The sequence below is a fragment of the Alosa alosa genome, chromosome 11 (genome assembly GCF_017589495.1).
Source record: "Alosa alosa isolate M-15738 ecotype Scorff River chromosome 11, AALO_Geno_1.1, whole genome shotgun sequence".
Lineage (NCBI taxonomy): Eukaryota > Metazoa > Chordata > Actinopteri > Clupeiformes > Clupeidae > Alosa > Alosa alosa.
Window position 1 is genome coordinate 4,696,662 of NC_063199.1, and position 20,931 is coordinate 4,717,592.

At 47.7% G+C, this 20,931-nt stretch overlaps 1 protein-coding gene across 1 annotated transcript in view; it reads left to right on the top strand.

The window, feature by feature from the left end:
- mctp2a (multiple C2 domains, transmembrane 2a) overlaps positions 1-18,835 on the top strand; it is a 50,728-nt gene extending 31,893 nt beyond the window's left edge. Inside the window, 6 exon segments of the mRNA XM_048257812.1 lie at positions 6,658-6,777; positions 8,133-8,174; positions 14,090-14,199; positions 14,394-14,503; positions 15,411-15,508; positions 18,415-18,835. Coding sequence (XP_048113769.1) covers positions 6,658-6,777; positions 8,133-8,174; positions 14,090-14,199; positions 14,394-14,503; positions 15,411-15,508; positions 18,415-18,474 — 540 coding nt within the window. The 3' untranslated portion in view covers positions 18,475-18,835.
- Positions 18,836-20,931: the final 2,096 nt, after the last annotated feature.

The window sequence follows — 20,931 nt, forward strand, 5'->3', positions numbered from 1 at the left end:
CATCCTCTCCTTTTTTAGTTGCACTTATTTACTTCCCCTGCTCCTTCTCTCTTCCCTCCATCTCTCCTCCTACTGATTCCCACATTAGCACTAATCTCCTTTCTCCATGTGTCCCTGGGCCCAGGTGCTAGGTGCTAGTGCTGCTGCTGCTAGCTAAATGACTACTTCACTACGCAGTCCCTCTTTGCTCTCTCTCTGTCTCTCTCTCTCTCTCTCTCTCTCTCTCTCTCTGTGGGTCTGTTTTCTGAACCACCCAATCAGAAACACTTACCTGCACAGCAGCTGGAACTTCACAAATGCTATAATTCTCAGTTGACAGCTGTGGCATTTTGATCAAGTAGTATTATTTGTTGAACATGTTCTTTTATAACATTACTTTAAGAGATGCTTTAAGAAGCTGCATTTTTAGGCTTGCAAAGGTTGGATAAATAACAGTTTGTAAAGCAAAGCAAAAAGCAATGGAACTGAAAAAAAAAGTCTTAGTAGAGAGTGTGATATCCACTCTGGGTCTCTCTCTCTCTCTCTCTCTCTGTTTTTCTCTTTTTTTCTCTGTTTATCTCTTGCTCTCTGACTAACTTTCTCAGTCTACTTTGCCCCGATCTGCGTGTGTGTGTGTGTGTGTGTGTGTGTGTGTGTGTGTGTGTGTGTGTGTGTGTGTGTGTGTGTGTGTGTGTGTGTGTGTGTGTGTGTGTGTGTACTGCGTATCACTCTCTCCTCCTCCTCCTACTCCCCCTCATCAGGCTTGAGTTGAAGGGATGTGAAATATTTATTCTGCACGAGCTCCGAGCGCCAGGCTTTGCCCACTCGCCCTCCACCTGCCCTGCAGAGCAATGCTATCTGAGCGCCTGTCCCCGCGCTGGCCCAGGCTCACCACAAATTACATGTCTCATTGCCCTGCGTTACGGCCACAGCAGCAGCACCAGTAGTGGTAGCAGACACTCACCACAACCCACCCCACCCCCACACGCCACCCTCTCCACCACTGCTGCTGCTGCCGCCGCTGTACTTACTGCCAGGGCCATCACCAGCCAGCGTTAGCCCTCGGCCACACGCGCGCTCTGTCTCTCTGCATTGTCTCTCTTTCCCTCTCTTTCTCTGCAGCACTCTCTCTCTCCCTCTCACTGCCTTTCTCTCTCTCCCTCTCTCTTTCCACTCAGATACAGCTCTCATTCTCTATCTCAGGCTCTCCTTTTCTACCACCTTTTTGTGCCTTTCTCCGTCTTTCCATTTTCTCTCTCTCTCTCTTTCTCTTTTATTATCTATCATTCTGATTTTGTATTTCTTCCTTACTTTCCTTTCTTCTTTCCTTGTTTCTCTCTGTCTTTCTTTCTTTCTCTAGTTCAGGTAAAAACTGGCTGCATGCTGGAGCCACTGGGCTCTTTGATTCATTATTAATATCATTTCTGTATCTTAATTGAGAGACCAAATGCAGATTAATCCATATGCCCTTGATTTCACCCAGAGGAAAAAAAAAAAGAAAATGGAAAAAATATAGTATATGTACACTTCCTTTTTTTAACAAAGAAAATAGTGACAATTCTGCAAGGACTTTCTTGTCTTCACATGTTTGTTCCTCTCCATTAGATGCACTCTCCTACTCACACACACACACACACACACACACACACACAAAGACAGAAACATGCGCACACACACACACAAAGACAGAAACATGCACACACACACACAGTCTCCCCCGCAGCCTTTAGTCAGCCTTGTTAAAGTCGTTTGGATATGTTCATAGAGGTTGGCAGGCGGCCACGGCTCCTCTCTCTGACCCCTCGCGAGGCTGGCTGGTACTGGCCGCTTTGTTTCTCTCCTCGGCTACCGCGGCTTTCCAAGTGCAACGGGAGATAAATGTGTGAGTAGGGCAGCCGAGCGAGATTATTGATCCCCCCTTATGTTTTAGTTAGGAGCCGTTCACTCAGACACAGGACATTCGCATAATAGATCCACTGCCACTTCACACACACACACACATACGCACACACACACACACATGGACATGCACCCGAACACACACCAACAGACATGCACTCACTGTCAAATTCTATGTTCCATACATTTGCAGAGTGAACAATAGGTCAAGCATCACCCGAGTGGACATGCACAGGCTCTTAAGCAACATATTTGGGGCGACAAACAGTCCGTTGTATGAAAGTCTTGAGCTGTTACTGTAGATGATGTTAGATGTTGGTAACTACATCTTCAAGTTAGATGTTGGTAACTACATCTTCAAGTTAGATGTTGGTAACTACATGTTAGCGAAAAAGCGACTGTGCCTGGATTTGAAAATGGCACTTTCTCTGTGGCATTTCCTGTGGTAAGCCCTCATCTGTAAAAAGGCTTCCATTACGCCTGTTGTCCTTTTGGACCAGCTCATCTACTGCCTGCTCTGCTCCTGCTGAATATCATAATGGCATGGTGTGAGTAGTGGGGGATGGAGGGAGAGAGAGAGGGATGGAAAAAGGGAGGGAGAGACGGGATATGAGGCTGTTTAGTCCCGCTGTGCCACGCGTTTACTTTCACCCGTGGACGCGGCGCAATCGCTACCCAGTCCTCTCGAGTTCTGTTTAGTCTGTCAGCAAGCAGTCTCTCATTTGCCTCCCTCATTCTCTCTTCCTCTTTGCTCTCTCTCTCTCTCTCTCTCTCTCTCTCCACCCTCTTCCCAGTTTAATCAATTTGCAGGATTGTATAAACTCCTATTGAGTGCATCTTTGTCCTTTTGTTCCCATCATGGCACCCTCCTCTTCTCCCTTTGGGGTGGTGGTGATGGTGTGGGTGGGTGGCATGTGCTGCCATACCAGCTCTCGGCTCCAGGAGTTGTTTTATTCGCACTTTTAACCGTTGAGTGCTTTATTATTAGGTCCTCGGATTGCGCAGGCCAGGGGGATGTGGTGTCTGGAGGAGGAGGGAGGAGGAGGAGGAGGAGGAGGAGGAGGCGGAGGAGGAGGGGACCAGGCGAGTGGCGGCGTGGTGAAATGCATTTAGCGCGCGGATCATATTAACGACGCCATAAAACAAAACTGTCAGGGCCGTTCTTAACCCCAGCCTGGCAGAGTGTGGCCCAGCCCGGGGGTCAGTGCCTTCTGCCGGCTTGTTACAGGTGTCTGGGGGGGCATCTCCATCACCGACTCTCAGGAGCGCTAATAGTTTTATTAATTCATCCCGCACCCCTTCTGCGACATGCATAATCATGTAGGCATTTTTCAACTAAATGGGGCTTTTTCCTCCAAAGGAGGTGGCCTCGTCCAGACATCGCTCTCGTCCCCTGCGTGTGGGGGGACCTGTTCAATTAGGAAGTCGTTCGTTATCCCATCCCTGCATCCCCATCGCTATCCCTTGTTGTTTCTGGACAAAAAGTCGAGGGAGCCATCCATTATGGCTTCACTGTTTTTCTTTTTTTTTTACTGTTTGTTGCTTTAATTTGCGTCGGTGGCTGTGAGTGATTGTTTTAGCGCCCCGGGTAAGGTGCTCAGGATGGTGGTCGTTGGGGGGGACTCAAGGGTTCTCTTTGTCGCATTTAATTTGATGAGTAATAAAACATTGCAAAGCTGCCCCCGCTGCCACCCCCAAGTCCCGAAAAAAAAAGGGAGCCTGAAGTTTGAGGCCAATTAAAAAAGGTGGATTATTTTCAATATAAATTCTACTCTTAAGCCTGTCAGGTTGCACTTTGTCCACACCTTCCTTTAATCACTCACGCTCCTCCGCTAATAAAACATAAACCACTTAGCGGGGAATTAGTTACGTCTCCGTTTCACGGGAGCAGTGGAGAATGTGAGGAGACAGGGTGGGTGTGTGTGTGTGGGGATGTGGAGAGATGGAGGTGGAGGAGGAGCGACTCCACCAGCGCTCATTAGCGAGGGCTACCTGACGTGTTCTCCACCGCCGCTGTCTGCGTGCCTGAGTGGGGAGGAAGCTCCACGCAATGGCTCTCCCAGATGTTCGCTGCTACATTTTTATTAGTGAATGAAAAAAAAGAGAAAACAGAAAGAAAAGCAGCCGTGTAAGTCCACCCCACGACCACCACCACACACACACACACACACACACACACACTTACACATACTGACTGACACATCACTTGGAAGGAATACTGGGAGATTTCTTCTGACAGGTTTAGTTTATATCCTCATTTAGACGACGGGTTTAGACACAGCGCATTATATTTTTTCCACATGCTTTTATCTTGTCCACCATGCTCAGCGCGCTTATGCTGTGCTGAGAGGGAATTTGCATTAGTGGGCGATTATGAATACCTGTGACAGATCCTCTCTCTCTCTCTCTCTCTGCGCTGGCTCCCCGGGTGGAAATGAATTGGCTCCCTCTGTTGACTTGTGCGAGAAGACGAAGACCAGGCAATTAGACTTTAGTGGTTAATGTAGCAGCTTTCGCGGCGAGGGCAGAGCCGGGTTCAGCATTCCTGCTGGGCTGATGTCAGTTTCCAAGCACACAGATTTCTCTCTCTCTCTCTCTCTCTCTCTCTCTCTCTTCTGCCATCTCACGTGTTTGCTTTCAGTAGAAGGTGCTGTGCTATGGCAGACTAGGTGTCTGCTAGCCTTACCAAATTCCTCAGGGGTGAAAGATATCACCCCCCTGGGTCTGTTCATGGGAATGGATGTGACAACACATGACCTAGGTTACTGGGAACCAGAGGGGATCTCTCATATTAGCATTCATCACCTGGGCTCTGCCTCTGTACGTGTGTGTGTGTGTGTGTGTGTGTGTGTGTGTGTGTGTGTGTGTGTGTGTGTGTGTAATTAAATCTGAAATATTTACCAGAATTATTGTGCACACTTATGCTGAACATGTGTAAATATCTGTTTGTGCCTGCTATTAACATGCACATTAAACACTCATACACCCACACACACACACACACACACACAGGGCGAGTGATGATGCTTGGGTGCATTAAGCACACCTCTTATTCGCCTTGCAGCTGAATGGTGAATCCACTGCTGTCTCTGTGACTATGGCACAAGGTAAAGGCAGCCTGGAGCACACGCAAACACACACACACACACACACACACACACACACACACACACACACACACACACACACACACACACACACACACACACACACACACACACACACACACACAAACACACACACACACACACACTGGACGTGGGTCTGAGGTGACATGAACAGGCTGCTCTCTACAGAGCCACAAGCACAGGCCTTTGGGCTTGTTTAGTGCTCAGCATAACCCAGCACTGAGTCAGACATATGGACTCTAACAAGCCCCTCTCATACCAACAGAGAGAGGGGAGAAAAACACACCAGCGGACTGTACAGGTGTGTAACTGAGCGTGAGTCATTTTGCACTAAGTCGTGGAGTGCGCAGATAAATACTGTTTTAACGTGAAAGGTGGCGGATTATGCACGTCCGCTGTTTAGTGGGAAACGTTCGCCGGTTAAGTGCTCCGGGCCCGCTTCCACACACGTGGAGAATGTTAATGTAAGACTAATGGAGAACCACGCCGTCCTATACTGTACAATCATGATTGCTCGTCCGCATAATTGATTCTTGGGAATGACAATGAGATTCATGGAGCATCTAAAAACCCCCCCCCCCCACACACACACACACACTCTCTCTTTCTCTCTTTCTCTCTCTCTCTCTCTCTCTCTCTCTCGATTTTCTTACTTATTGCCTCCATCCGTCGTCTTGTTTTGCAGTCACCTTGCCGGCATGATCCTCCTTTCATATCGTCTGATAATTTCCGTCGGAGGCACCCTCATTAGGTTGTCACTAAATGGGTTTAAATGTGCCGCTGTCCAATTAGTGCGCCGCTGTGAGCTGCAGTGGGTGTTAGGACGCGCTAAACGCCGTTCCCCTTTTACTGAATTATGAAGGATTATTCGCTCCACACAATCCATCTTTTCCCCCCCCTTTAGTACAGTCAGCCAGAGGTAGGTAAGTGTCTGCAAATGTTTTCCCCCGTTGCCCATATCTGGCCAGTTACAGGCAGATGGGAAGCATAGGCTATTGATTTGGGGATACACTCTCCTCGTAAACCTATGTGTTAGAACAGCTGAAGAACTCAGTGATCACTTTGCGTCAGTGGCATTTGTGTCAGTCAGTGTAAGTGGGATCTGTACGCATTATATTGTTTCCCTACACAACAGCATGTTCTCTGTGTATGTCGACAAATGCATGTGCACACACATATGCACATAAGGTTGTCTGCCTGTGTTAAGAATGGTAGTGTGATAGAGTATGGGTATGTGTTATTTTATGAGCTTGTATATTTGCATGGGTTAACATATGTGATTGCATCTGAGTGTGTGTGTGTGTATGTATGTGTGTGGGGCCAGGTGTGTGTGTGTGTATGGACACGGTGGGGGCGTTGTCACATAAGCCTCTGAATTATATGTGTGAGAGGACATACAGTATGTTGCTGTGATTGCATGTTTAAAACCATTCATGTTTGTGTGTGTGTGTGTGTGTGTGTGTGTATGTGTGTGATGTCTGGATGTCATTCCCATGAGACATAGCGGTTCACGCTGTGCTCAGGGCAGGGCTGCACTCATGAGGAGTGTATTACGTATTGTGTGGTACCATGTGGATTCGTGACATAACGGTGTGTGTCCTTCTCTCTTCTCTCTCTCTCTCTCTCTCTCTCTCTCTCTCTCTCTCTGCAGATCTTTGTGCTGACCGTGTGGCAGTTGGAGCTCTTCATGCTGCCTCTCTTTCTGCTCCTGCTCATCGCCTGGAACTACTTCCAGAACACCCCGGGGGCGGTCAGCCACAGTCAGGACCTGGTGAGTGTGTGGCCAGCCAGCCAGCCAGGCACACGCGGCCCTGCCCTCCCTCCTACCATCTCCCCATGCCGCCGCCCACTCAATGCAATCTGCTGAGTGACGCCATTGAAATGAGCCCCCCCCAAAAAAACACACACGCGCATACACACAGACACACACACACACATGCGCGCGCGCGCATACACGCACACACCCAAAAAATGCACACATACACATACAGTATGCACATTCATTCTCACTCTCTTTCTCACACATAGTATGTAAAACACACACAAATACATACCACACTCATTGATTGCATGTAGCAGGTTCAGTCTCACCATAAAAACATGAAATCATTTATTTCATGATTGTCTGCATGATTATTAACATCACACAGAAAAACGCAGACAATCCTCGTCCTAGCCACACTGAGAGCGCAGCCTGCGTTTGAGGCAGTGTCCGGCTGACACGTCTCAGATGGTATTCATGTCTGTGTCCCGTCAGCAGGGTTGAAGGACACGCGTTCCTCTGCACCTCTTTTAGGGAAGGTCGTCACTCTTCACACTCGGGCTCTGACCCCCTCTCCATGCGCGTGGAGTGTCATCTCTGATCTGGGGGCTTGTGTCGCGTGGCCGGCCTGCAGTGCTGCTCCTCCCGGGGACAGTAGCCCAGTCCTGTGGCTACTGCGTCACTGGCTGTGGGGCAGACATGCTACACCCCCACCCACCAACATCAACCCCCACCCCCCGAGTGGCACTCAAGCTCGGGTTCATCACGGTCACCTTCCTCTGACCCTAGAGCTAGCAGGGACCGTGGCCTGTTCTCTGGCAAAGTCACAGTGCTATGGCCCGTCAGGGTCAGGGATGGCTTGATGTAAACTGGTCTAGGCACCAGTGCCCAAATTGAATGTTTTCTCCACCCAGTGTTTTTGTGTTTGTTTGTGTGTGTGTGTCAGCTTGTGTGTGTGTGTGTGTGTGTGTGTGTGTGAGTGTGTGTGTGTTCATGTGGGTTTGTTTTGTGGGTTTGTTTTGTGTTTGTATGCACTTGTAAAGGGAAAAAAGTGTGTGTGTGTGTGTGTGTGTGTGTGTGTGTGTGTGTCTGTGTGTTTTATGTTGTGGAGAAATTAGATTGTCTGGCTGTAGCATTGCTCTTGTGAAGGAGGCCCTCTTCTCACCTCTCCCTTTGTGCGAGGTCACCCCCGCGATGCAGTCGCCATGGCAACAGGCCTCTCCCAGTGGGGGTGTATGTGCAGGAGGAGATTTTCATTACAAGGTGTTTGTTAAAAACTGCTCCGGTGCACACACGCATCCTCACCTCTCTCCCCACCACTCTCGCCAACTCGCCTCTCTTTTTTCTCTCTCTCCTTTCCCTAGGAGAACATGTCCGTGGCCGAAGACGAGGAAGAGGACGAAAAGGTACCCTTTCTTTATCTCTCTCTCTCTCTCTCTCTCTCTCTATCTCTCTCTATCCACAGGTTTTGATTAAACCAGCACCGTTCAAAGTTCAGGTTTCTGACTATCAGAGGCCTACAGTCGGCCTTGTGCTTTATTCTGGCAAGTTTGTCGGAAGTGCACTTTTATTTAAACTCTTAAGTATGGGGTATGAAACTGAGGACGGCAGTTAGGACCGTTCCGACGTGCTGCCTCCTCACGCTTCTGTATTTTTATTTTTAATTCCCGTGGGGTCTTTCGCACATCACTCATTGGGAACACTCAGTTGCTTTTCGATGTGGCTCTTTGAAAAGTCGAAACTAAGAAGGGAACGGAATCATTAATCGAATGCTCGGCTCCACTGGGAATATTACGAGATTGAAGCCTTCAGACGACACATCTAAACAGAGTGGGAAGGCTTTAGGTGAATAGAGGTAAAAATAGGCTCACTATGGTGCACTGTGAAAATCATCAGCATACAGTAAGACTGGACCTGTTAGAGGCTTGTTTCTACCTTTAATAGTGACCTTTTATATCTCGTAATTAAATAGGCTGCACCATAACTTTAAATAAGAGCTTCAATGCAACAGCACTGGTAATTGCTGTCTTAAAATGGGTGTTGTTCGTTTGTCTTGTCCTTAATGTGGAGGACATTTTGGAAATCAGATTTAGCGGTTTAATTCCATCTATTGTCTGGTTTGGGAGACAAAGAGTTAATGCTGTGTTAGGAGGGAAGGTGGGGTGGGGGGGGGTGTCCATGTTATTGCTTTCCGACTGAGGAGGACGGAAGTGTGGAACTGCCTCGAAGCCTCGCAGCTATGACCCCTGTGCCGTGTGGATAAGCCTGGGATTCATATCCATAATGTGCTCAATATATTCTGTTGTGATGACCGGGGGCTAGCTCTATCTTTGAGGAAGAAAACTAGCCTCCCCCTACTCAGTCCCCACCCCCACCTCACCCTGCCAAGCACACATACACAGACACACACACACACACACACACCCCGCAGTTAAAAAAACAGGTCCTCTCTTTAGATACATACAGAATGAAAGAAGGCGTTAATTCAGGGAGATAAGTCACATGATATTGTGCATGGTGCACATTAGTGTATGTGCCCAGCAGCCAGGCAATTGTAATACGTCTCGAAGTAGAAAGACAGAAGTAGCACACACACACACACACTTCACGCCCAATGAGAGTGCTATGATATGGCAATTAAGCATTCTATATGCTGTGGACGAACATCCGATATGAGAGTTCACTGGCTCACCAGACTTTGAACCAACATTTGCTTCATTTGAAATGTAAAAAACAATTACCATCTGAATTTGTTTAATTGTTGTAGACTGCTCCATTTAGTCTATGAAAGTAGCTGTTACCGCAACATGAAAAAAATGAGACAGTGATATAATCAGATGGGGGATATTAAAGAAATAAAAATACTTTCACAGGTTTCTGCTTTAAGAAAATCATCTCATTTCAGATGTATCAAATGTTACAGAGCCCTTTGCGCTTCATGGAAAAAATGAAATCTCTCCTTTCATTTACTTAATTAGCCAGCTGTCCATGTTTGTTTTAAGTTGTCAACGCCAATTTAAGTCTGCCTATTTCAAAGTCTTGTTATGGTTATTGCTGCGGCTCAAAAAATTTGATATCATTCCGGCAGATCAAGCCGTGCAGCTTTGCACCTCGTATCAAAGTCATCTGTGCAAATGTGTGGGGTTAAAGAGTGATCAGTGTTAAATCTGATGACTTCAAAGGCGCGCCCCCTCCTCCCTCTCTTTTCCCCTGCTCCTTTTGCTTAGCATGTGTGCAAAGGCTATCCCCTCCGAGAAGGTTACCATTACCCTGCCATATCTCACTCTGTGTGTGTGTGTGTGTGTGTGTGTGAGAGTGTTTGTGTGTGTGTGTGTGTGTGTGTGTGTTCCCCCTGGAGGAAGAGAACATGTAAACCTCCGTCCGAGCAGCAGGATTGTAAAGGCATGACGCTAAAAGAAGGCGATAGGAGCGGCTCTGTTTCTACAGAAATAATGCAGACCAGATCTGCTGGGTGAACATAAATCTGTCCTGGGGGGGTGGGAGAGAGAGGGGCCGCTTACAAATTACGTGCGGCCAATGTGACTTCCCTTTGGCCTCAGGTATGAATCGCATCTTGCAGATAGACAGTGTTTAATCATAGCCGAAAACAACAGCAGAAAGAAAAACAACCCCAGCAACTACCACCCCCATCCACCACCCCCCTAACATAAGCACCACCACCATGTGTAATGTCTGTGAGTCGGCTATGGCCTTTGGGCAGAGTCGGGGCTCCTATCGTGCTTTGGTCAGCACTGGTCGAGGCCTGCGGGCAGACAGACGTAGAACTCTCAGCCCCCCAGAGACCTCCACATTACCCTCTCATGCACCCCCATCCACGCCCTCCCATCCCCAACCCAACCACCACCAACCAACAACCCCCCATACACACACACACACACACAAACCCAAACACATGTTCCCCACTCATACACACACACACCCCCCAAACACTCCCCATGCTCTATCACCTTAAGCCCTCCGCAAGGACAGAATGCTGATGTCATAATGGGGGGCATGTGTGTTCCAAGGCGTGCGGGCCGGGCCTTTGTGACACATGCAGGGGCCCGTTCAGGCAGACACGCACCTCTCTTCGCCTCGCCTCACACACTCCGCGGCCTCCAGTCCAGCTTGTTTACGTATGTTGTGTGTTTACCGTCCCATTTCGCCCAAGCGAGGGATCTAATGCCAGCAACACAGGTGTTTTTGATTTGGATGCGTGCTTCGCTCGCCTTTGTGGAATAAGTGAGTTGAGAAAAAAAAGAGCATTCGCCCATTGCCTTTGAATGAATATTCAAATTTGAAGCCATTTACTCAAATTAAAGGAATGTTAAATGAGCTTTTTTACCTGCCTTCTTTCTTTTTTTTTATTTTGATTATGCCCAACACTCCCATGGAACCGCGCTTTTCTTATTTACCTTTGTACCGCAGATCAAATCTGTTCCCTATTAAGCCCGCCTTAAAAGCGAGCATTTACAATTTTACCCTGAAATGAGAATCTGATCTGACAGAGGTTTTGTAATCAGCAGACATTTATGACTCATGTAGTCTGTTAGTCCCCCCAGTAAATCCATCCGGCTCCTCCTCTGAGAGCAAAGCTTTTTAGATTTTTGTTTTTCTGTGCGCGCTGAGCAGTTTTCAAGGAGCACTAGAAAGGGATGGCATGAAGATAAAAAAGAGAGAGAGAGAGAGAGAGAGAGAAAGAGAGATAGAGCATCAAATGTGTAATGGAAGATTTGCAGTGCAAGACACTGAAAAAAGAAAAGAAAAGAGAAAAAAAGAGGATGGAGGACTTCAAGGGTGTTTAGGGAGATGAATTGCAGTAATCCAGAGAGCCTGTTGATGTACGCTCCATGCTTGCCTTTCGTTTGTACTCCTTTTGGTCTTTGCTAACATGAAAGACGCATGTGTGTGTGTGTGTGTGTGTGTGTGTGTGTGTGTGTGTGTGTGTGTGTGTGTGTGTGTTTTAAATAATTGTTGGTAATTTTTTTTTAAATTCTCATTGAAGTAATCTCTGACACAGTTTACCTATGTCTATCATAAATGACTATGGTATCCTATCTGTTATTAGGATTAATCCCTCGAGTGAGAGGCACATTCCTAGCAGAATGTCATATGGAGCCTCTTGTCCTTGATGCAGACAGCATGTCGGCTTTGTATTCAGCTGGGAACGCAGATATAGCTGGTAGCTGGTCTACAGCACACACTGCTCTCCTGACACGGAATGCAAACACGCAAGAGAGGAGGATTGCTTTTCAAATAAATTGAGAACATCTCTGAGAACACCTGGCTTTTCACAATGATTCTCTGTCTCTCAAATGGAATATTCAGACCCCTTTTAAAAGACGCTGGGGGAAAGTTAACAATCAGGATCAGTGGCCCAATCATGTACTGTACTGTTTTTTATTGCAGTATGGTAGAAGTAGCTCTTCTCTAGAAAAAAAACTAATCATGATATTGGATATAGTTGACAGCTGACAGAAATGCATCATTTAACAAAGACATTTGAAACAGACTGTCGTTGGATTATGATTTTATTTTGAGATCTCCCACCGTTTTGAATTGTCTCTTTGGTGCTGACCCTTTGGTGCTGACCTAACAGTCTGTCTGTGTGTATGTGTGTGTGTGTGTGTGTGTGTGTGTGTGTGTGTGTGTCACGATGATGATGATGATGATGATGCGTGTGTGTGGGAACAACTTTCTTCCTGTGTGTGTCTTGGGGGGTGGAGGAGGCATGTGACTGTCAGCAGGGAGTCTGCTCGCTGTGTTTGTCCCAGGGGCCTCGGCGGCAGGGCTGTGATGAAGGCACTCAGTCTGGAGATCTGGAGATGCTTTTAAACACAAACATCGTCAGAGGACAAAAAGGCCTCCACGCACGTCCTCAAGCAAGCAAGCAAGCATGCCTCTGAAAGAACCAGTCACGGCTCTCTCTCTCCCTCCCTTCCTCTCTTACTCTCTCTCTCTCTCTCTCTCCCTCTTCCTTCTTGCTCTCATCTGTCATTATTCCTGTCATTATTTCTTCCTTTTGATGTGACATGTGGGGGCTAACATTACTCCAGTTATCTTCTGTTTGCTTCGTGTCGTGCCTCTGGAAAAGCCACTCTCCTCTCTGTCTCTCTGTCTGTGTGCAGCACCCCAGCCGGGGAAGAGAGAACACACTAATGTGATCACATTTCTCTGGACCCCAGATTAGCCGTGGAGTCTTCTTTCATCAAATTGCTGTGGTAGTTCCTCCTTCTCTTCTTCTCCTTCATCTTCTTCTCCTCCATCATCATCTTCTGTTGTTTTTTTTTTGTTTTTTCATTCCTGCCTCAAAGTGCCCAGTCCATTTGGCCCATGTCCGTAAGCCACTCTCCGACACAAAGGCGTGTGATGTCTTTATTCAAAAGGACAGTAGTGGTGTTTCCCAGCAAGGCCATTAGAAAAAATAGCATTGTGCTGCACTGGGGCCCTATCATCACAGCGCCTGTGGTTTACTGTTGTTGGGATTAGGCATGAGTGCTGAGAGTGCTGCCTCTCACCAGATCAGAAGTGGGGAGAAATATAGTGATTGAGGGTGTGTGTGTGTGTGTGTGCGTGTGTGTGCACGCATGTACATGTGACTTTGTGTACACATGTTTGTGTGTGTGTGTGTGTGTGTGTGTGTGTATGCAGGCACGCACATGTAACTGTGTGTTCACATGTTTGTGTGTGTTGTGTGTGTGTGTGTCTAAGTGTGTGTCCTTGGCCTCCTCCTTAGCTCCGTGGCAGTGAGAGGTGCGAGCGCTCACTCCCAACCCAGAGCCCGGAGCGTGGCAAGTCAATCCAGCAGTGGGGAGAAAGGCGCTAGGCTGGCACCCCGAGAACAAGACCAAACTCGCCCCTTAGCACTCGTCTGCATCCAGCGCTCTCTCAAGATCCCCTTCCCTCTCTCCCCTCACACACTCACGCTCTCAGTCCTCACAGCATCTGATTGCTGATGGCTATTTTAGATCCTGACGGACCCCCCCCCCAGACACTTAATCTTTGATTGTTGTTGCACTTCCATTGTTTGTGGCCGACAAAAGGGGAAATGACACGGCTCGCCTCCTCGTGACGGCTCTCAGTGCCAAGAAGCGTCGCCGCGCTTCCGAAAGGCAGCAGGAAGAGACGCTGAGTTGGGCTCATTATAGGCCATTGGCTAGATGAATTACTCTTGATGGCACTCCAGAAATGAAGCGCTCTCTCTCTCTCTCTGCACTGTTCTGTCTGCAGCGGCTGACCCTGCTCATCATTCCCTCTTTATGTCTCTCTCTCTCGCTCTCTCTCTCTCTCTCTCTCTCTCTTCTCTCTCTCTTTCTTTCAGGAATCAGAGAAGAAAGGGCTGATGGACAAAATCCATATGGTTCAAGAGATAGTCCTCACTGTGCAGAACACCTTGGATGAGGTTGCATCTATTGGAGAGAGAATTAAGAAGTAGGATCAGACTGCATTTAATGACCTCTACCATCAATTTAATACAGTCATAAAATCTGAAATTGATGTTATGATAGCTTTAGATGACGTCATTTTGAGAATCTTAGATAAGAAGCCATTGTGATCTCTGTTGGAAAACTGTGTGTGTGCTGTATGTCTTGTGATTTTAAACAATGGCATCATGTCGTTTGCAGCACTATCAACTGGTCAGTGCCTTTCCTGTCGTACTTGGCGTGTGTGATGCTGTTTGTGGCGACTGCTGCCTTGTTCTTCATCCCACTTCGCTACATTGTGTTGATATGGGGTAAGGACAACCCTTCTCTCTCTTTCTCTGCCAGACAAACATTTTGGAACCCTGATTCATTTTCTTGAAATCATGAAATAAGAAATGTATGTCTTGTCTACGTGATTCGAACCTTATTTTTCATCTGAGCCACAGGAGTTAGGGGTTTATTCCTAAAGCAACACAAACACGTACATAGTTCAGATCCTACACAACATAAAGGAAACCTGCCAAGAGCCCAGTCTGAAGATCTAGAGCACATCCTTTGGAGTATACAAAAGGTCAAAGGTTACGAATGTTCAGCATAAGCGTCCTCCCCTCTGGCCTTTGGCCTGGCAGTGCATCTCTTGGGCACTGAACACAATCAATATCCAAATGTTATCAAATGCTTCCACAGCTTCCACTCTGCTCAATGCTTCCAGGGAAAGCCTTTCATGTTGCTGAGAGTAGTTCTTGTTTGGTGTGTGTGTGTGTGTGTGTGTGTGTGAGAGAGAGAAGGATAGAAAGAGAGTTTGTGAAGTGCCAACTATCTGTAGAGAACTACTATGAAAGTGCTGTTCATTTTTCCTGATAGTGAGTACATTTGCCATAAAATAAGACAGAAATGTGTCAGGAAGCTCTGCTTGTTTCCCCTCATCTGAAGGTTGAGAAGCTCTCATTATAGTAACGCAAAGACACCCATCCCAAATCCTGTCCTCGAAACACAGCAATTTAGACATCCACTGTAGATCCAATTTGGCTCTTTTGGAGAGGGAATTGAAATAACACCCCCTGTGTGGCATCTCTCAGACATCGGGGACTAGTCCCCATGATGGGATGGGACGGGGAACGTTTTTTATTTTGTCCGTCTTGTCTCAAATCTCCGTACAAATCATGGTTTTGGAGGATGTCTTTATTTATTAATGTGCTCCTGTTTTTTTTCCGTAAGGTGTTAACAAATTCACCAAGAAACTCCGCAACCCGTATGCCATCGACAGTAATGAAGTACTGGATTTCCTCGAGAGGGTGCCTTCTGATGTTCAAAAGGTAAGAGTCCAATTTTACATACCGATCGAGACAGAGAGAGAGAGAGAGACAGAAAGAAGAGAAGAGAAGGCAGCAAGGGAATTCCCAGAAGATGTCTGTATTATTTGCTCTAGCAGAATTCCCAAGTGCTTGGGGAATACTTCCTCCGCCTTTGTTTGATTATTAATGGGCTGGTGCCTTTAAGGAGCCATCCACGGCCCAATTATTTCTCCGCATGTTTTCGGCGGGATCACCCCAGTGCAGACGGAGGGCTCCGCTCTGATCTGTTCCTGGCCGCATCGCTCCCACCTTGTCCCTGATTATCACTTTTGTCAGCCTTAGGGCCCAGGGATCCGTCTGTGTGTGTCTGTGTGTGTGTTGTGTGTGTACTGTCTTGATAGTCTGTCCCCTGTGTCATACAAACACATCAGATTTTGAAGGAGCGGATTGCTGAAGTGGTGCGTCATCGCCGCCCTGCTGGGTGCCATATGCGAGTGCGCCTCAGCCACGGCTGCCGTGTCAGCGGCTGTTATATCAGAGAAGCTGCAGGATGTGTGCCAGCCCGCGGGGAGAGAGAGGTGGCTGCTGGCACCTTTTGCTGGGCTCTACAGCCTGAGCGGGGGCAGCTTGGAAACGAGGGACACACATAAACACACACACATACACACACACACACACACACACACACACACACTCACATACATACACACACACACACAAACACAGACTCAGACAAATGCAGATATACCCAAACATACCATATATAAACTCAGGCAGATGTACCCTCATCTACTAAAAGCGCACATATAAAAGCCCATGGACTCCTGCTCATCTTCCTCCCTCGGCTGGCAGCTCTCTCCACTGGGCAGCTGTTGAGGAGATCTCCCTCTGCTCCGCTGCGTGGCCTTCTCTCCCTCACCTCTGCTCCTCAGTCTGCATGGAGCTAGAGGGCCGGGGTGGTGGGTAGCCCAGGCCATGGTGGTGATGGGAGTGTGCTTGGTGCAGACTGGCAGGGGGAAACGGTGAATATTTTTGGGATTCTCCTTCCCCATGCGCATGGGAGTGTAAGGTAATGCGTCAAAGAACTTTCACAATCAAAACTAGGGAAAAGACGAGAAAAAAAACTGAGGAGGAGTCAAGGAGAGAGAGAGAGATAAAAACAGATTGGACTGTTTGTTGCTGTCATGTCCAAGTCTCAAACGACTTTAGCTCTATTTCTCTCTGTCAGACACACACACACACACACACCCAAATAAACAGTCTGAGATTATATATAGTATCTAGCAGGTTCTCGTTGCTTTCCTTGCTCGTGTCTTACAGTCTGAGAATCACACGCACGGATGACAGAGTGCCTGGCGAGCTTTTGTTTTGCGTCTGGCCCTCAGCACCTGAGATGCTTGCGGGCCCAAACGGATGAGTGACACGTCACCAAAATTGAAATTGACTCCTGTCTCACTGGGGAAGAGTGACTTGGCAATTAGCGCCGGAGCCCATCTTCAAAGGAGCCCCTCAAAAGTGGACTTCTGATGCAGAGTCCTGTGTCCTAAAATAAGAAGCATCTGTCAGTTCTGAGAGCAGTTTCATGTTCAGATGCGGGCCACCATCCCTTTGTTCCCTCTCTCTTCCATCTCCCATTCTGATAATCAGCACTGAGTAATTAGAGCTGAGTTCTCACCTCCATTTCACAGAGCTGTGTGTGTGTGTGTGTGTGTGTGTGTGTGTTTACATGTTTTTGTTTTTGTTTGGAAAAACAACCACAGAAAATCAACCAGAGATATTTTCCTGTGTTTGTTTTTTTGCTTGTTTGTCTCACCCCTTGAGTGACATGCATTTTGTCAGCTTTTTGAAATAATTTTCCATTTTATTCCTCCTTAATTCTCCTGTCTATTCACCAGTATTCGCTTCACTCTATGGTTATTTCAGAATCTATAACAGCCCTTCTACACAAAAAAGACTTCAGAACATATGTATTCTACATCAGACAGATTTGAGAGATTTTTTCTATTCTTCATCCATCTCTTTCTTCGTCTCCTCAGAGGGCAAAGAATAAGTGTGAGACTTGCAGAGGTGTTCGATTCTGAATCAGCAGTCTGATGATTGTGTGAGTAGCAGCAGTGCAGAATGAGCACCCCCCAGTCCTTGATGAGTAGTCTAAGACTGGCACAGGTCAGATTATTATCAAGGCGACACGGCTCTTCTGGTGAGCGGCCACTCAAGGTCACTCTGATGAGTTTCTGAGTGAGCCCGAGGAGCAGGAGCTACCCATTGAACCCTGCGTGAGAAGCTGCCAACCCGGGAGCCATGGCTGATTTCTCTCCCAAACAAACTTCTGCCTACTGCTTCTATAATTAGGACCAGCGCTAGAACAGAAAGTGGAAGAGGAGAGCAGGAGAAAAAAGTTTTCTCTTTTCTTTTTTTTCTGCTCATTCTTTTTTCTTTTTTTTGCACTCACTTGTTCTCGAAGAGGACGTGGCGGCACACAAGTAGCGATTCCGTGGCTTTGCAGTCGGCCCCCTGGCTGCCTGGCAGGTCGTCCCTCGGTTAGACGGCTGCTCGCCTCTAATGCTGAGCTTGTGGAGGACGAGGAGGAGAACAAGGAGAGACGGGGGGAGGAGGTGGAGGTGGTGGAGGAGGAGGTGGAGGTAGCTGGAGCTGGTGAAGAACCCCTTGACTTTTCAAATCCTTCCTCCCTGTGATTAATCCCCTCTGCTCCTGTGTTTAAAAAATGATTCATTACAGGTGCGGCCGGCCGGGCAGAGCGTCTCTCTCTCTCTCTCTCTCTCTCTCTCTCTCTCTCTCTCTCTCTCTCTCTCTCTCTCTCTTTCTCTCCTCCTGCCTGCGCCCGCTCCTCAGGGGAGCCATTACGCGCGCTCCGCTGATCTCGGATTACCTGCCTCTCCTGCCCAAACTCCTGTTTGTTTTCACAGGTGCAGTACAGCGAGCTCCGCGCGCCCACCACCGCTAACCCGCAGCGCAAGAAACGCTAAGAGTCCGGCCCACAGGACCACGCGACCCTCCGGATGACCTGCCAGACGAGCCACCGGCGGCCCGACAGAGGGATGGAGGGATGCACTGACATGGAGGGATGGATGAATGGATGGATGAATGGATGGATGAGATGTGGGGTTGGGCAGTCTCTCTCTCTTTGTAAAATGGATTGGTCGGCCGGGGCTCTCTGTTTTGGTACTTTGAGAACTCGCCTGTGCCTCCACTCTAAACTAACCTTCTCTGGACCTTCAAGCTTGTCTCCTATAAATGCATCAAAACATATTGTTACTGTGTGTTTGTGTCTGTGTGTTGGGTTGCATGTGTGTGTAAGTATGTGTATTTGTGTTTTCCATGTCTAAGTGTGTGTTCGCTTGTACATAAATTGCATTTATGTGTGTGTGCGTGTGCGTGTGTTTGTGCTTGTGTCTCTGTGTGTGTGTGTGTGTGTGTGTGTGTGTGTGTGTGTGTGTGTGTGTGTGTGTGTGTGTTCCTGCCACCCCTTCTGACAGGGGCTGTGGTTTGTCTCTTTCGGGGGAGCACACGGTGCTGTCAATCACTGCTCCGAGCTTTTATGGGGGGAAAACGGGAAAGTAGGGCGCCCCCTGGCCCAGCTTAACAACACGCTTTGGATCACTGGAACTCCTGGCCGCAAAAGCACCAAAAAAGCTTCAGTGACCTCCACCACATGGAAATGTCTTTCTGTTGACCATGGACCAAGTACAAAGCTATGTAACTTTGTGACTAATTGCAAACCCAGCTGAAATGTAGATGCCATGCTATTTTCATATGATACTATCATTCGGGCAGAAAAATGTGCTTCCTCTTTATAGAATATTTGCTTTGATACAGACAGAGCAAACATATATTTTCTTTGCTTTACTTTTTTTTTTAAATAATTGTCTCTTGAATGAGTATGTGCTGTAAATATATTATTTGAGATATTCTGCACATGGATGAATTTTCTGTCTGTATGATATATGGTGATGTTTTAGCCATGCTGCCATGATGTTGCAGAGGGTTGGAAGGAAAAGCAGAAAACGGTGGAGAAATCAGCAGGGGGGGTCTAACTTCACAAAGTGTATTTGTTCTCAGGGAGGCAGGTCTTCTTTTCAAGCCCACACTGCAGAGAAAGAGGGAGAGAGAGAGAGAGAAAGCAGAGAGAGAGCACATGTGGTTGCACAACGTGGCCTTTGGTAGAGGACCCAGGCCACTGCTGTGCCGTGGTGGTTGTGGAGCTCACATCAAAGCATTTGCAGGTCCAGCTCACGGGCTAATGCAGGGCCTCTACTGTTTTCCCACAACAACACAGTCCAGATGAGAGAGCCCATCGCACAGAGAGAGAGAGAGATAGAGAGAGAGGGATAAAAAGGGAAAGAGGCTGGGTGAGTCAGAAGAAGAGTGAGTGAGAGGGAGAGATAGACCGGAAAAAGGGAGTGTGGATGAGAGAGAGATGGATAGAGGGAAGAGATGGAGAGAGAGAGAGAGAGACAGCTCTCGTCGTTCGCAGCACTTAGTGGCTCACATTTTCATTAAAATCACCTCCAGTGCCTAATGGGCCTCTTCGAGTCGCGCCGAGCCTCAGTGTTTCTCTCCGAGATGGGGCTCGCGTGAGTGTAATGGAGCCTTCCTGCCTCATCAACTTATTTATTCGTATTACAGACAGATTTCACAGAGCCCTCAGTCCCGCAATGGGCCTCTCCTGCTGTAAAGGGACGCGTGCTAAAGTGTTACACATTGTGCTGTTTCAAAAGGCGTGAGATTTGAGGGTTTATCTCATCACCATATAATTAAAAAATAGTGAAATTGAAATGATCAGGCAAAAGCATCATAGTGTGTGTGTGTGTGAGTCAGAGAGAGGCCTCTATTCAACAGTACATCTTGTATTTTTTTCTTTTGGTTTGATTATTGATGTGAGAAAGTGTTAATGTTCTGATACTGAGGTGATGCATCGTGTTTTTGGTCTTGTTGTTGTTGTTGTTGTTGAGGCCTTCAGCCTCTGTTCTCAAACTTTCACTCCCCAGGGTGAGGAGCAAGAGTAAACTTACTGGAAAGAAAAACTTCCTTCCCTTCCTCCCTGTCTGGCCTGGACTGGTAATGGGATGTGCGCGCAGATAGAGATGTTTGCGTCGCGTAAAAATAGATGCGCCTCGGCTGGCTCGGGGCGAGTTGGTTTTGGTGTCACCCACTAGCGTGAGCCCCGGACCTCAGCGCTGGGAGTTCTGACTGATTGGAGAACTGAGCATCCCCCATACTCCCTGTGCCTCCACATACATACACACGTACGCATACACACACACACACAAAAGACACATTTTCACACAGCACTGCACTGCATACTTGCATCCACCCCCTCACCACACACACATTCGCATACACTCACACTCATAGTCACACACACACAGACCACCCCCTGCTCCCCTGCCCAGTTGTGCGGTGCTGCTGGCAGAGCATGCGCT